This window comes from Coffea eugenioides, chromosome 3 (assembly GCF_003713205.1).
Source record: "Coffea eugenioides isolate CCC68of chromosome 3, Ceug_1.0, whole genome shotgun sequence".
Lineage (NCBI taxonomy): Eukaryota > Viridiplantae > Streptophyta > Magnoliopsida > Gentianales > Rubiaceae > Coffea > Coffea eugenioides.
The window spans coordinates 4448619-4461094 of record NC_040037.1 but is presented as its reverse complement, the minus strand read 5'-3'; the positions used below and the strand labels follow the sequence as shown (position 1 = coordinate 4461094).

The 12476-nt window shown below is 38.8% G+C and overlaps 2 protein-coding genes across 2 annotated transcripts; one reads left to right on the top strand and one right to left on the bottom strand.

Moving 5' to 3' along the window:
* Positions 1 to 634: 634 nt before the first annotated feature.
* On the bottom strand, positions 635 to 4539 carry LOC113765774 (magnesium transporter MRS2-2-like). The gene is made up of 10 exons (XM_027310023.1): positions 4302 to 4539; positions 3298 to 3451; positions 3095 to 3216; positions 2587 to 2661; positions 1794 to 2027; positions 1666 to 1710; positions 1417 to 1461; positions 1290 to 1319; positions 1042 to 1161; positions 635 to 918 (listed from the first exon to the last, which is right to left on the bottom strand). Exons 1-10 carry the CDS (start codon positions 4458 to 4460, stop codon positions 832 to 834), a joined length of 1071 nt encoding a protein of 356 aa, XP_027165824.1. The 5' UTR covers positions 4461 to 4539; the 3' UTR covers positions 635 to 831.
* Positions 4540 to 6260: 1721 nt separating this feature from the next.
* Positions 6261 to 9378, top strand: LOC113765044 (putative disease resistance protein At1g50180). The gene is made up of 2 exons (XM_027309094.1): positions 6261 to 7302; positions 7571 to 9378. The coding sequence occupies exons 1-2, from the start codon at positions 6261 to 6263 to the stop codon at positions 9376 to 9378; spliced, it is 2850 nt and encodes a 949-aa protein (XP_027164895.1).
* The last annotated feature ends 3098 nt before the right edge of the window (positions 9379 to 12476 follow it).

Below are 12476 nucleotides of genomic sequence, written 5' to 3'. Positions count from 1 at the left end.
AAGAACCCATTATAAAAGTCGTAGAATTATCACCTACTCCATCAATCGCCTGTACCCTTTTTCTTTTTTTTTTGAGCCGCATGCCCTTCCTTCAACAAAAAAGTTGCATCTTTTTTTGTTTGAAAAAATTTTCACTCACTTGTGGTGTCGTGAGAAAGCGTTACAGCACTCTTCCAAAATTTACAATTGGCCCTTTTTCTTCTCAACTAATTTGTTTTATGATTCCTCAAGTGGGCATCTATACAGAAAATTTCTCTTTTCTTGTGTATTTGTCCTGCCATAATAAATTGGATAACTATAACGAGATGAATAAAGAAGTTGTAAACCACTAAGAAATGAGAGCCAATGAGGATTTCCTTTTTTTTTTTTGAAAAAAAAAATTCTCTCTTTTTTTTCATTGAAAGGAGGTCCGGTTCCATTTAACAATCACTCAATTACTACAAATATTATCCAGATTCTAATTACTTGTCCAATATTTACCATCTGAAATCTTACAAAAGGACTAACTAGCAAGTATTTACCAAGAAACCAAAAAAAAATAAAAAAATCGAGAGATTGGGAGAGAAAGTGGTTATTGAATGTACAGGAAGATAGCAGGAACAATAGCTTTGAGAGAGTCTCAAATGATCCTTCGATATGATATAATATATAATTGAATACTTCGACATGCTGTTGGGTGCTCCACAGAGCTAATGGGTCAGAATTTGTAAGTTCATACACATATATAGTGGTAAAAATTCGTAGTCTGTGGAAAAATGAGGCAATAATTTTGTTCCACAACTGGTAGAATGCATCCTCTTCAACATGGCATTACTGGATGAATTCTGAATTTCAGGATCCAAGAAGGCCTTTTTTGCGAGCATAGTAAAGGATAATAACAAAAAGGACAGCGCTGAAAACTCCAGGGACGCCGGCCACCTGACTCCGCAGATTAGAATTACCAGAATTAATGCTTGCTCTATGAAACTTGTAACAAATAATGTTCCTGCAAGGAATTAAAGAAGTTGGGAGTACTGTTTTTCTGGGATCACTTCCTCTTACCCATTTAAAAGTATATGCATAACCATTATTCCAGGTATATGGGACGCTCACACTAAATATTCCAGCCACCAAAGAATGAATTGCTATGCTTGCGGCTGCTGCACTCAGGACCAGCTCTATCTGCAGCAAACGTTTGAGTGGGAAGTGAAGACATTACTTCTAATTGAATGAAATCAGAATCTACGGACTAAATGCAATCAGAAATTTGAATATGCATTATGGTAGTAATTAACATTCGTTTTCATCACCTGAATGAACTGATTTCGTAGGTTGTCAAGCTGAAGAATCGACAAGAATTAGGCACAGTTTCAGTGTGATTCCACAATGAGAGTAATGGAAATCAGAGAAAAAGTTCACTTCTCCCACTTTAATTACCTGAATGTTTAAGCAGTCTTCTGTGTTACTAATATATTCACGAAGCTGCAATTTGGACATGACTATTAGTCGTAAATCACAAGAAATGCTAACAAAAAGTTGAATAACTGGAAAAAGAGAAAATGCAGCGTGTCGTTAAGCATCATCCTGACTCTGAGGATGACTACAGCATCCTCAACTTTTTTATGAGGCTCTGTTCGTGGACAGAAATTTTGCAGAAGTACAGAAGAAAAATTTCGTTTTACATACCGTAGTTAGCCTATTCAACGTGCCATCGATTTGCTTGAAGTTATCCTGCGATATTGTGAAAGAACAGCTCTTCAGCAGCTGTGTTTCAATAGGGACTAATGGGCAGTATTGAAGCTCATTTTTATTACCTCAAGTAGCATCTCAAGCGCTGCAACATCATTTTCATCTCCATGAACGATGACGATGCTTTCCCTACTTGCTTCGGACTGCCTTGAGCTTACTGAAGGCGCAGCAAGAAACAATTTGGCGATATTTGGTATTGATCTGCTTGTTGGTAAAGGTAAACTGGCTACTTTTCTAGACAAGTATAGATCAGCCATGCTATCACCATCATCCAGAAGTTGTTGAAGCCCATCCCTTACCTACAAAAATCAGTTTGTCCAAGAATTATATCTATCTCTCAGAATCACATATTGATAAAAAAAATTAGTGTATATGCAAAAATCTGGAAAAACGTGCATGTGTAGCCCCAAGGCTATAACTACAGGGTTTGGGAAGAAATGTTATGAAATTTTCTATTGCCTTGCAAGGAGTAATGTCCGTGTACTACTAAAAGTCCTTCTGTTATCTAAATTGGAGATTGATTTTGCAGAAACAACTACCAAAACTTGGTAATGACTTGACAGCCCGACTAGCGTCTAGGAATCAATCACTAAGCGATATGACTATGCAAAATATTCTTCTGTTAGCATACTGTGATCTCCCCTCACAAATATGTACCTTCTTGTATCATCACCTTCCTGTGAACAGCCTTATATGGCATGAAAATATCTGCTCAATTCTACAAATCTACCACAAAACTTGTAGGGATGTCACAATTTAGGTTTCTGTTAGATGTTAGGCATGTTTCCAGGTTCTGCCATGCAAGATTTAAGTTGAAAGGAATGCTGAAGAAAAGAATCAAATGGATAAAAACACTACCTTTTGCGAGCGGGCAGCCAACCTTGTTATTTGACTCTTTAACTTGCGAATATGATCCAAATGACGGCTATTGATCTGCTATCAGAATTTACAGAATGCACTATGAGATAGAGAAGTTTAAAAGAGATCAATTTGAGCTGTCCACACACCAGAGAGTACCACAGAGCTTACAAGCTAAAAATGAAACAAAGTCAGAGATTGCTTGAACTTCAAAACAATTCTGGGGAAACTTAAAAGGAAATACCAGAAGTTTCCTGACACAGAAAGGTGATACACATTGTCTATACAAAAGATGGACTGCAAATCAGAATTTGTTTTAAGAGTTAAACAGGAGTGCTGTTTTTCTAAAAGTTTTGTGCAATTGCACTTGTACAGTAGCCCTGGTGAATGATAAAATTAACTTGGAGATCATCGATGATGTATATTATTCCAGCTATGATTCATAATACAGTGACGGTAACCATGAATTACGGTGGAGGAGATACCAAGAGAACTACAAACTGTTCACCTTGGAGGTAACCAAATCCAAAGACGGGTAGAGTGCAGCCTCGAATTCTGTGGCGCTGGCAGCAAGGTAGCTACATATAGCTTCTAAAGCCACCTCCAGGGCTTTGAATTCAAATGGACAATCTGCAAACATTATGACAGCTATTAGCAAGGAGATATAGTGCCTCGCATACTTGGAAATCTACTCCGAATTCTAAGTCTCACTACTGTCTTCCCCATCAACTTCAACATCATGTTGTGCAGCTGAACACTGGTCATCCCCTTGATGTCTACGACTGGCATCCACTGGATTCAATCTCGTTCGAAGTTTCTCAACCACAGGAAGAACATTGTCATCCAGTGGATCTTGAATCAAAACCTGCGCGTGTTAGTTATTCCTATAAATTAAAAATGTTCCAACATTTTGTCAATATCACTAACATAACATTTGAGCGATAAACGCAAGAATTATCTAAAGCTATTATGAAGTTTGTAGAAATTCTGTCTATATTAAGTCCCAATTAGAGAATTCAGGATAAGGTTGATTGGTCAAAAGGTGTCTAGATTATCAGTGGCCAAGTAAATTGACTTCAGACCGATCCAATGAGTGCTTCTAAAGCAAACATATGGAAGCAATTAGTCAATAGATACAGTTGTAGATGTCAATTGAGCAAATAGTGAATAGTGAGTAGATACAACCTAATGTCCCAAATACCCTACGACTTCAGTTTTTCATTTGCATCCATTTCAGTCCATACTGTCTATATTCAACACTCTAAATTGCAAAAACTGGTGAATCAAAGAGGAGGAGGTCAGCCATGCTATATAAATTGGGTCGGAATGAAAACCTACGCCAAAAAGCTCATATAAAAACACAGAAGTTCTTAAGCTCACCTCCTCTGCTGTAATAATAGCCTTGATATGCTGTCATTTCCCACAAGAAACACCATAAACATCAGAATTAGCACAAAGGTAGAAGGAAGAGCAAAGCACAAAAGAGAAACTTTTTCATTTTTAAACGGTTATGACCATAAAATGCACGATCATTTACAAAATGAAAGGCAAACACAAAGCACTAGCAACTCATAAATTAAACTGAAACATGAGCATAGTTCTGAAAAACAGCTAGTAAGTGAAACAAAGTTGTCCTTTTCACCGATTCAGGTTGAAATTAACAGGGCCAGTCAATGCAAATTACAGAATCCCAGATGGATAAAGCAACACTCTACCTCCAAATTGAGAATTATGGCTCTTTCTCGACTGAGAATGGTGGAAGGATAGGACAAGAGAGGATCAAGCATGCGAAGATCGCGTGGATGAATTTGTAAGCGGTCCAAAATCTCGTACTTGTTAACATCCAAAATCATTTCTTGACCTGACGCATTCATTAGTATCCAGCTCCTTGAGCCAGCAGCCTTCTTCAAAAAGTCACCAGTACCACCTCCTCCAGTACTAAATAGTAATGGCCTTGATGGCCCTTCATCAGCTCTGAACATCCTCAAAGTCCCAAACTGAGACGTGATTATACCTATGTTTCTGCTTATATGTGTATTGTTTTAACTATGTCATATGCCTATAGGATATAAATAATGTAATCTTGACTTCAACGCATTTACATACCAGCATTAATATTTTCTGTGGGCTGATTACATCTGCATTGTGTTTAACTGTGGTTGGTGACGTTTGAGATCAAAACATAATATCTTTTTTTAAGTACCGACCAAAAAAAAAAAAATAATACTATGCAAATGATTAAGCTAAATGAGCATAAGAGTTCACAATACAACAATTAATGCAACCAAGAAACGGTTCATAATTATGTGAAGGCTAAAGTCCCCAATGATTTACTTCACTACAGTAATTTTAATGATCAAGGGCCGCTTCACTTTGTTTTTGTTTATTTCTGTCCGTCTGATGTAAACCAATCTAAATTTGGTATAAGTTTGCACAATTTTGGTGTAATCGTAAAATTTGTCAGTTCATAAAACTACCGATGCAAAATTCACGATTACATTAAAATTGTAAGCGTTTATAGACTATATTCCAGGTATATTTTTTCTCTTTTTTATTAGAAATTGTAAGTTTTGATAGATTTTTTCGGGTAGACCCGCCGGATCCGAGACCCGTTGGGTAAATGGGTCGGATCCGTATCCGATATAGTATGTCAGGTCCGAAATAATGAATTTCAACTCGAACCCGACCCGTTGACAGGCCTAACAACCACCAACCTTCTCTTCTCCAAATTGGGGTCTTCCTCAGGGAGTCCTCTTCTCATCTTTATTTTTTTCCCACAACATTTTTTTTTCACTTGCGGATAATCAGGATCCTAAATTTCTCTTCTCAACTCTAAAGCTTTTTATTATGTACTGGGTAAATGCAAAATTTCTGCCTTGTCCTCTGTTATTTATATACCGGCCGTATGCCTTAATTTAGTATTCATTGGCTGTGGATAGACGATTAACTTTACAACTATCTAAAGTTAAAGCTATGCTGAAGTTTAAAGAAATTCTGTCAATAATTAATTCCCTATGTCCACCCAACAAAAATAATTCAACTTCAACAACATTTCGGCCTTGATAAGAAACATGATGAAATACGCAAGGGAAGGAATGGGTTAGGTGATATGGGGAAGGAAGTGTAAGTAAAAATCTCCCATTTATATTAAAAAAATTTGAAAAAATTGATGAAATATACAAAAATTTCGACTGTAATTAAAGTCCAGATGTTGTAGTTAGGAAATTGCATATATCATCATTGATGTAGCTCCAAAAATTATCTATAGATTGTACGGACTTATCTTTTAGAAACCATATCCACCACGACCACAGCCGTCGTTTTCTTCCACGGGCATATGCCCCCTTGAAGATAGAAATTCAATATTCTGAACATATGGTTTAGACACTCTTCGTACCGTAAAAGACTGGAAAATAAATGTTAGTGTACCACATGCTGATTCTGCTTGCAATTCATCTGCTAAATGTGAACAAAAACTATACTTTTCTGTTGTTATTTTGATTGCCTTGCTCAATTATTTCGTCTCAATTAACTATTTTTAGACAAGTTCTAGTCCATACAAACCAATCTCATACTTATATTGCATTGGCTTTGGTATCCATCATCCAAGATACAGCTTGTAAGAGAGCAAATTGAATTAGAAAAAAAAGTTGGTTATTGTTTGTTGCACCAAAATGGGTAGCGAAGCTGTCTCCCTTGCTTTGGGAACGGTGAAGGATTTGTTAGCTGAAGAAGCCAGATTCTTGAGCGGAGTGGCGGATCAAGTCAAGGAAGTTGAAGTAGAATTGATACGGATGCAATGTTTCTTGAAAGACGCCGACAAAAAGCAATTGAATGATTCGACAGTCCGTAATTATGTCAGGGAGATCAGGCGTCTTGCTTACAGAACTGAAGATGTCTTGGAGAAGTTTGCCGTTGAAATCGAATCCAGGAGAAGGGGCCACGGCTTCCGTAAGGCTTTCAGAAGATTTGCCTGCCTAATTTATGAAGGAATATCTCTTCACAGAGTTGGTTTAGAGATAGGTAGCATCAAAGCAGGAATCAACAGCCTCACCACGAATCTGGAAACTTATGGCGTCATTGCATTGAGCAGTACTGAGGACGGTCAAAGTTCCAATGCGAGATTGGATCAGAATCAACAGCGGCTGAGACAAACCTATCCCCATCAAGTTGAGGAATATTTTGTTGGGATGAAAGATGATATAAGACAGCTTGTGTCCCTCATCACTGATGAGGGAATTAGATCACATCGAGTTATTTCAGTACATGGCATGGGCGGTCTCGGTAAGACCACTCTTGCCAGGAAGATCTACAAGCACGTTGAAGTAGAACGTGTTTTCAAACAGTTTGCTTGGGTTTCGGTTACCCAACAGTACAATACGACGACTGTCTTTCGAGACATTCTGAAGCAGCTTGTCCCGGACGAGAGGAAGGAAAGTGTTGAGAAGATGGATGAGAGGGAATTGGTAGGAGAGCTTTATAAAGTGCAGAAAGAGACAAAAAGCTTAGTTGTTCTTGATGACCTGTGGGAAATTGAGGACTGGAAGCGTCTCAGTGTAGCATTTCCATTTGCAGAGGCGGATAGCAAAATTTTGATTACAACTCGGAACCAGAAACTGGCAGAAGTTGAATTCCCCTATCCACTCAACCTTTTGAACGAGGATGAAGGCTGGGAGTTGCTTCAAAAGAGAGCTTTTGCCAAAAGAAATGGCGCAGGTTAGCTTTTCTCTAGTGAAGTACATATATCTGACTTGCATTAGTTAAAACAGAATAAAAAGTTTGATGCTTATTCCTATAGATTCTATGCCGTTCATATCTGTATGCATTAGTTTCTGTTAGCCTTTTTTACTTGGCAAATTTAGAAGCCTTAGTCTCCAAACCAAGTGGAAATTTTGGGAGAATAGTTACATTTTCACATCCAAAAATAACAAAGGTACATCTGGACAAAATATAGAGACACAATTTACATTTTTCTCTCTTGCAGATTGTGAAAGTGATCCACGGTTGGAAGCAGTAGGGAGGGCAATTGTTCGCAAGTGTGGAAACCTACCCTTAGCAATCTCTGCAATTGGAGGAGTTCTGAGTCAAAAGACTTCACTCGAGGAGTGGGAGACAGTGAAGAATGATGTGGATTCGTATATAAGGATGAGTGAAGGTGGCAAAGAAGGGTATGGAGCCGTGTTGCAGGTGTTGGCTCTGAGTTATGACGAGCTACCCTACCACTTGAAGCCATGTTTTCTTTACCTGGGGCAATTTCGTGAGGATGAGGACATAGATGCAGAGATGTTGTATCGAATGTGGACAGCAGAAGGGATGGTCTCATCAGATCATCGCGGAAAAGGAGAAACTCTGACAGATGTAGCTGAAAGGTACTTGTATGAGATGGCTAGTAGGTCAATGCTTCAGGTGAAGTTATATGAGTTCTCGCCAGCGAGAAAGGTTAGGTCATGCTACCTTCATGATCTGATGAGGGACTTCTGCCTGGCCCGTGGAAAAGAAGTTGATTTTCTCAAGTTGCTTGATTTTGGAGGAGGAAATGATCCCTTGTCGGATTATTCTACAGAGCACGACAACAGTACGCCTAGATGTTCCATTCACACGGAAGATGATGAAAAGCATGGTCTGGGTGATGTTGACTCTATGATAAGTATGGCACTGGAAGCCAGTGGACAACTGCGTTCTTTAACATTAAGTGGTGGCTCTGGATATCCGAAGGTAAGCATCTCATCTCCTCGAGTAATATGTGATTCAAATAAGTTCAAATATCTGAAGGTTCTCAAATTCGAGGGTTATGATTTCAAGGGCAAAGGTTTGCCTAAAGGAATAAAGAAGCTGGTCAATTTGAGATTCCTCAGTCTAAAGGGCAGTGCCTTGGAGACACTTCCATCATCCATAGGTCAATTACAGTACCTGGAGACACTTGATCTACAAGTCTTTCGTCAGATTAAGGTGCCTGACGTCTTGTGCAGATTGAAAGGATTGAAGCATGTGTATTTTATTGGAGTCCGCCGCCGTACAGAAGATGGACTAATAAGTTTTCTTGGCTTAAGTAAGCTGGAGACTTTAGTTGGCTTTGACGATAGTTTCGGAGACTTGAAACATTTGTCAGGGTTGAATAATCTAAGGTTCCTCCATGCAATTGTGAATGTCCGTAAAGAGAAGAACGATCTCCCTCAGATGCTCAATTTCTTGAATTCCAACCGACACAAGCTACGGGAGGCTCACTTGGTGATTGACGCATCTGATGAAGTAGTGCTTCCTTTTCTAGATCTTTTGTCCTGCCATTGTCTCCACCGATTGGCCATATTCAGGGGAAGGTGCGAGTTTCAAAAAGTTGAACCACCCCTTTCCCCCTCGAACCTCAGTGAGTTAACTTTGTGGCAGTGTTCAATTGAAGGAGATCCAATGAGTGTCTTGGGAGATCTTCCAAACTTGATGAGACTGGTTTTTCATGCTGTGGACTTGGTGGAGAGAAATGTGATGATTATTGATGAAAATGCTTTTCCAAAACTCGCATCTCTGGAGATCCGTCGTATAAAAAACTTAGAAAAGTGGGTGGTGGCTCAAGGATGCATGCCTAACCTATCTCATCTTACAATCGATAGATGTGAAGCACTGGAGATGATTCCTGATGGGCTGAGGTTTATTACAACACTCAGAAAGTTGGAAATTAAAATGCCTAAAGAATTCATCGTCCAAAGAATTCATGGGATCGATGGGCGTGGAGGACCGGATCATGACAAAATCCGTCACGTTCCCATGATTGCAATTCAATCCTACAGTATTATTTGAAATAATTACCGTAATAGTTTTTATGATGTGATGCATGTGAGATAAAAAAATAGTTGAAAATATAAAAATATAGATTGAAAAATATGTTTATGATGCAAGTGAAATAGTATTTGAAATAAATGTACTATCCAAACAGGTTTGCTTTATATAGTTTGTAAGTGCCAAATTAACTGGCTTGCTTTCATGTCATTGCTTAATGTATAATTTCATGGGTTAATTACTATTTATACCGAGTGGTTTTGATTTTATCCCCTCATTGTTTTCAATAATGTTTACCTTTTTTTAAAAAAAAAAAAAGAGGATCAATAATAGTTTACTACTTATTCTTCTTGATGATTCGAGCACGTGACCTATCACCAATCAAGTTACGCTTTAATTGTCTAAATAATGTTGCTGTGATATTGCAAACGCAGTTGCATCATGGGATATGAGAATATGAAATATGCTAAAAACATAAAAATAATATCTACTTTAACTCTTTATGGTTAAGAAGTTTGTCAAATCATTGACAGTCTTAGCCCCAATTATATTTATTTTGTTATAGCATTTGCTAGTATAACTTTTTAAATTTTGGTAGTAATTATTTCTTATCAATTTACACGATCAATCAAGCCAAAGCCTTGAATTAGTACCCAAACCTTACTTTTTCTCCCTTGCAAAAATTTGGAAGCTCTTTCTTTTGTCCTAATAGTAATAACTGGAAACCCCTCTTTGTATGTCAGACTTGGACTTGCTCTGCATCAGAGTCCCGAATAGTGCTTATGCCCTCAACTACGTATAACTCTTACCAGAAAAGCATTTACAGCTACACATGCCAACCGTAACAACACAGTCCAGAAGGGGTAAACTAAAAAACACCTGATGTATTCGAAGAGCAGTATCACATCAGGGAAGATAGAGCAAACATCTAGAAGAACAGGGATTGGTGGTCCTTCAAATGAATACTGAAAAAGGGTAGGCTGGACCATTAGTAGAGAGCCAACCACACCCTCACGATTTAGCATAAGCCTGAAAAACGCAGTCTCATCTGGAGTGCTATTAAACACATCAATGAACCGAGACCTCCTTAAATGATACATAAATTGCGGATAAAGGGAGAAGTTGGACGCCAGATGGAAGGAAGACGGATCCTCCTGCACATACTGCCCGAACTTTGAAGCAAAAAGAATAAGCTTCTCATCCAGACAACTGATAACATCTCGAGCGAAAAATCTTTCCGTTCTGTGGATTGCAAGTCTAGCCATCACTGAAGCAGCTGCTTCCCGATCAAACCCAGGATGAATTTCTGGTGAGTGATTCCCAACCCACCTTCGAGCAGCAGTGGTCACTCTCTTGCGAATCCCCATATTCCCATATCTGTACTGAGTTATGAATTGTATGAAAAATGCAGAGTTAGGTTGGATGTGTTGTTCATGGCCCACTTCAAAGAAGAAAGCAATGCATGTTTTTTTATTGAGTGTACCTAGCTTCCATACAAATGTACCACTCTCCCCAATCCCTTTGTCACTCACAGAACTGTTCTTTTTCTGCAAAGAAACACAGGGACCCAAAGCTCCACAGATTTTGACGTCCTTCGTGGTTACTAACTCTATAGTAGCAGCAAAGCACTCACTGAAGCAGCTGCTTCCCGATCAAACCCAGGATGAATTTCTGGTGAGTGATTCCCAACCCACCTTCGAGCAGCAGTGGTCACTCTCTTGCGAATCCCCATATTCCCATATCTGTACTGAGTTATGAATTGTATGAAAAATGCAGAGTTAGGTTGGATGTGTTGTTCATGGCCCACTTCAAAGAAGAAAGCAATGCATGTTTTTTTATTGAGTGTACCTAGCTTCCATACAAATGTACCACTCTCCCCAATCCCTTTGTCACTCACAGAACTGTTCTTTTTCTGCAAAGAAACACAGGGACCCAAAGCTCCACAGATTTTGACGTCCTTCGTGGTTACTAACTCTATAGTAGCAGCAAAGCACTCACTGAAGCAGCTGCTTCCCGATCAAACCCAGGATGAATTTCTGGTGAGTGATTCCCAACCCACCTTCGAGCAGCAGTGGTCACTCTCTTGCGAATCCCCATATTCCCATATCTGTACTGAGTTATGAATTGTATGAAAAATGCAGAGTTAGGTTGGATGTGTTGTTCATGGCCCACTTCAAAGAAGAAAGCAATGCATGTTTTTTTATTGAGTGTACCTAGCTTCCAAACAAATGTACCACTCTCCCCAATCCCTTTGTCACTCACAGAACTGTTCTTTTTCTGCAAAGAAACACAGGGACCCAAAGCTCCACAGATTTTGACGTCCTTCGTGGTTACTAACTCTATAGTAGCAGCAAAGCACTCACTGAAGCAGCTGCTTCCCGATCAAACCCAGGATGAATTTCTGGTGAGTGATTCCCAACCCACCTTCGAGCAGCAGTGGTCACTCTCTTGCGAATCCCCATATTCCCATATCTGTACTGAGTTATGAATTGTATGAAAAATGCAGAGTTAGGTTGGATGTGTTGTTCATGGCCCACTTCAAAGAAGAAAGCAATGCATGTTTTTTTATTGAGTGTACCTAGCTTCCAAACAAATGTACCACTCTCCCCAATCCCTTTGTCACTCACAGAACTGTTCTTTTTCTGCAAAGAAACACAGGGACCCAAAGCTCCACAGATTTTGACGTCCTTCGTGGTTACTAACTCTATAGTAGCAGCAAAGCACATGTTCAAATTCCCTTCCTCATCATGGATGAATATGTGATTCAAGCACTTTCTGAATTTTTCAGAGTCAAATGACTCCCCTAACATCATGAATCCACCAGAGCTCTCAACAGGGACCTTTAGCTCCGCCACTCCAACTTGATCTAATGAACAAGCAAAAAGATGGAGCACAACTGAAGAATCAATGACGGAGCCAAGGGGGGCTCAGGGGTAAGTTTTGAAAATTTTAATTCATAATATGTAAATATATGTATAAGATAAAGTTGGCCCCCTAATTTTTTGCAATTTTAGTTTATATTATGAGAGTTTATATATATATATATATATATATATATATATGTGTGTGTGTATGAATTAGCCACCTTTGATTTAATTTTTTCTTCAAAAAAAAGTTAT

Coding starts and splice junctions, on each gene's coding strand:
- LOC113765044 (XM_027309094.1), top strand. CDS start 6,261: ATGGGTAGCGAAGCTGTCTCCCTTGCTTTGGGAACGGTGAAGGATTTG. Junction 7,303..7,570: donor TGCCAAAAGAAATGGCGCAG/GTTAGCTTTTCT, acceptor TCTCTCTTGCAG/ATTGTGAAAGTGATCCACGG.
- LOC113765774 (XM_027310023.1), bottom strand. CDS start 4,460: ATGAATGCGTCAGGTCAAGAAATGATTTTGGATGTTAACAAGTACGAG. Junction 1,711..1,793: donor CGCTTGAGATGCTACTTGAG/GTAATAAAAATG, acceptor ACAATATCGCAG/GATAACTTCAAGCAAATCGA. Junction 1,320..1,416: donor AAGACTGCTTAAACATTCAG/GTAATTAAAGTG, acceptor TCGATTCTTCAG/CTTGACAACCTACGAAATCA.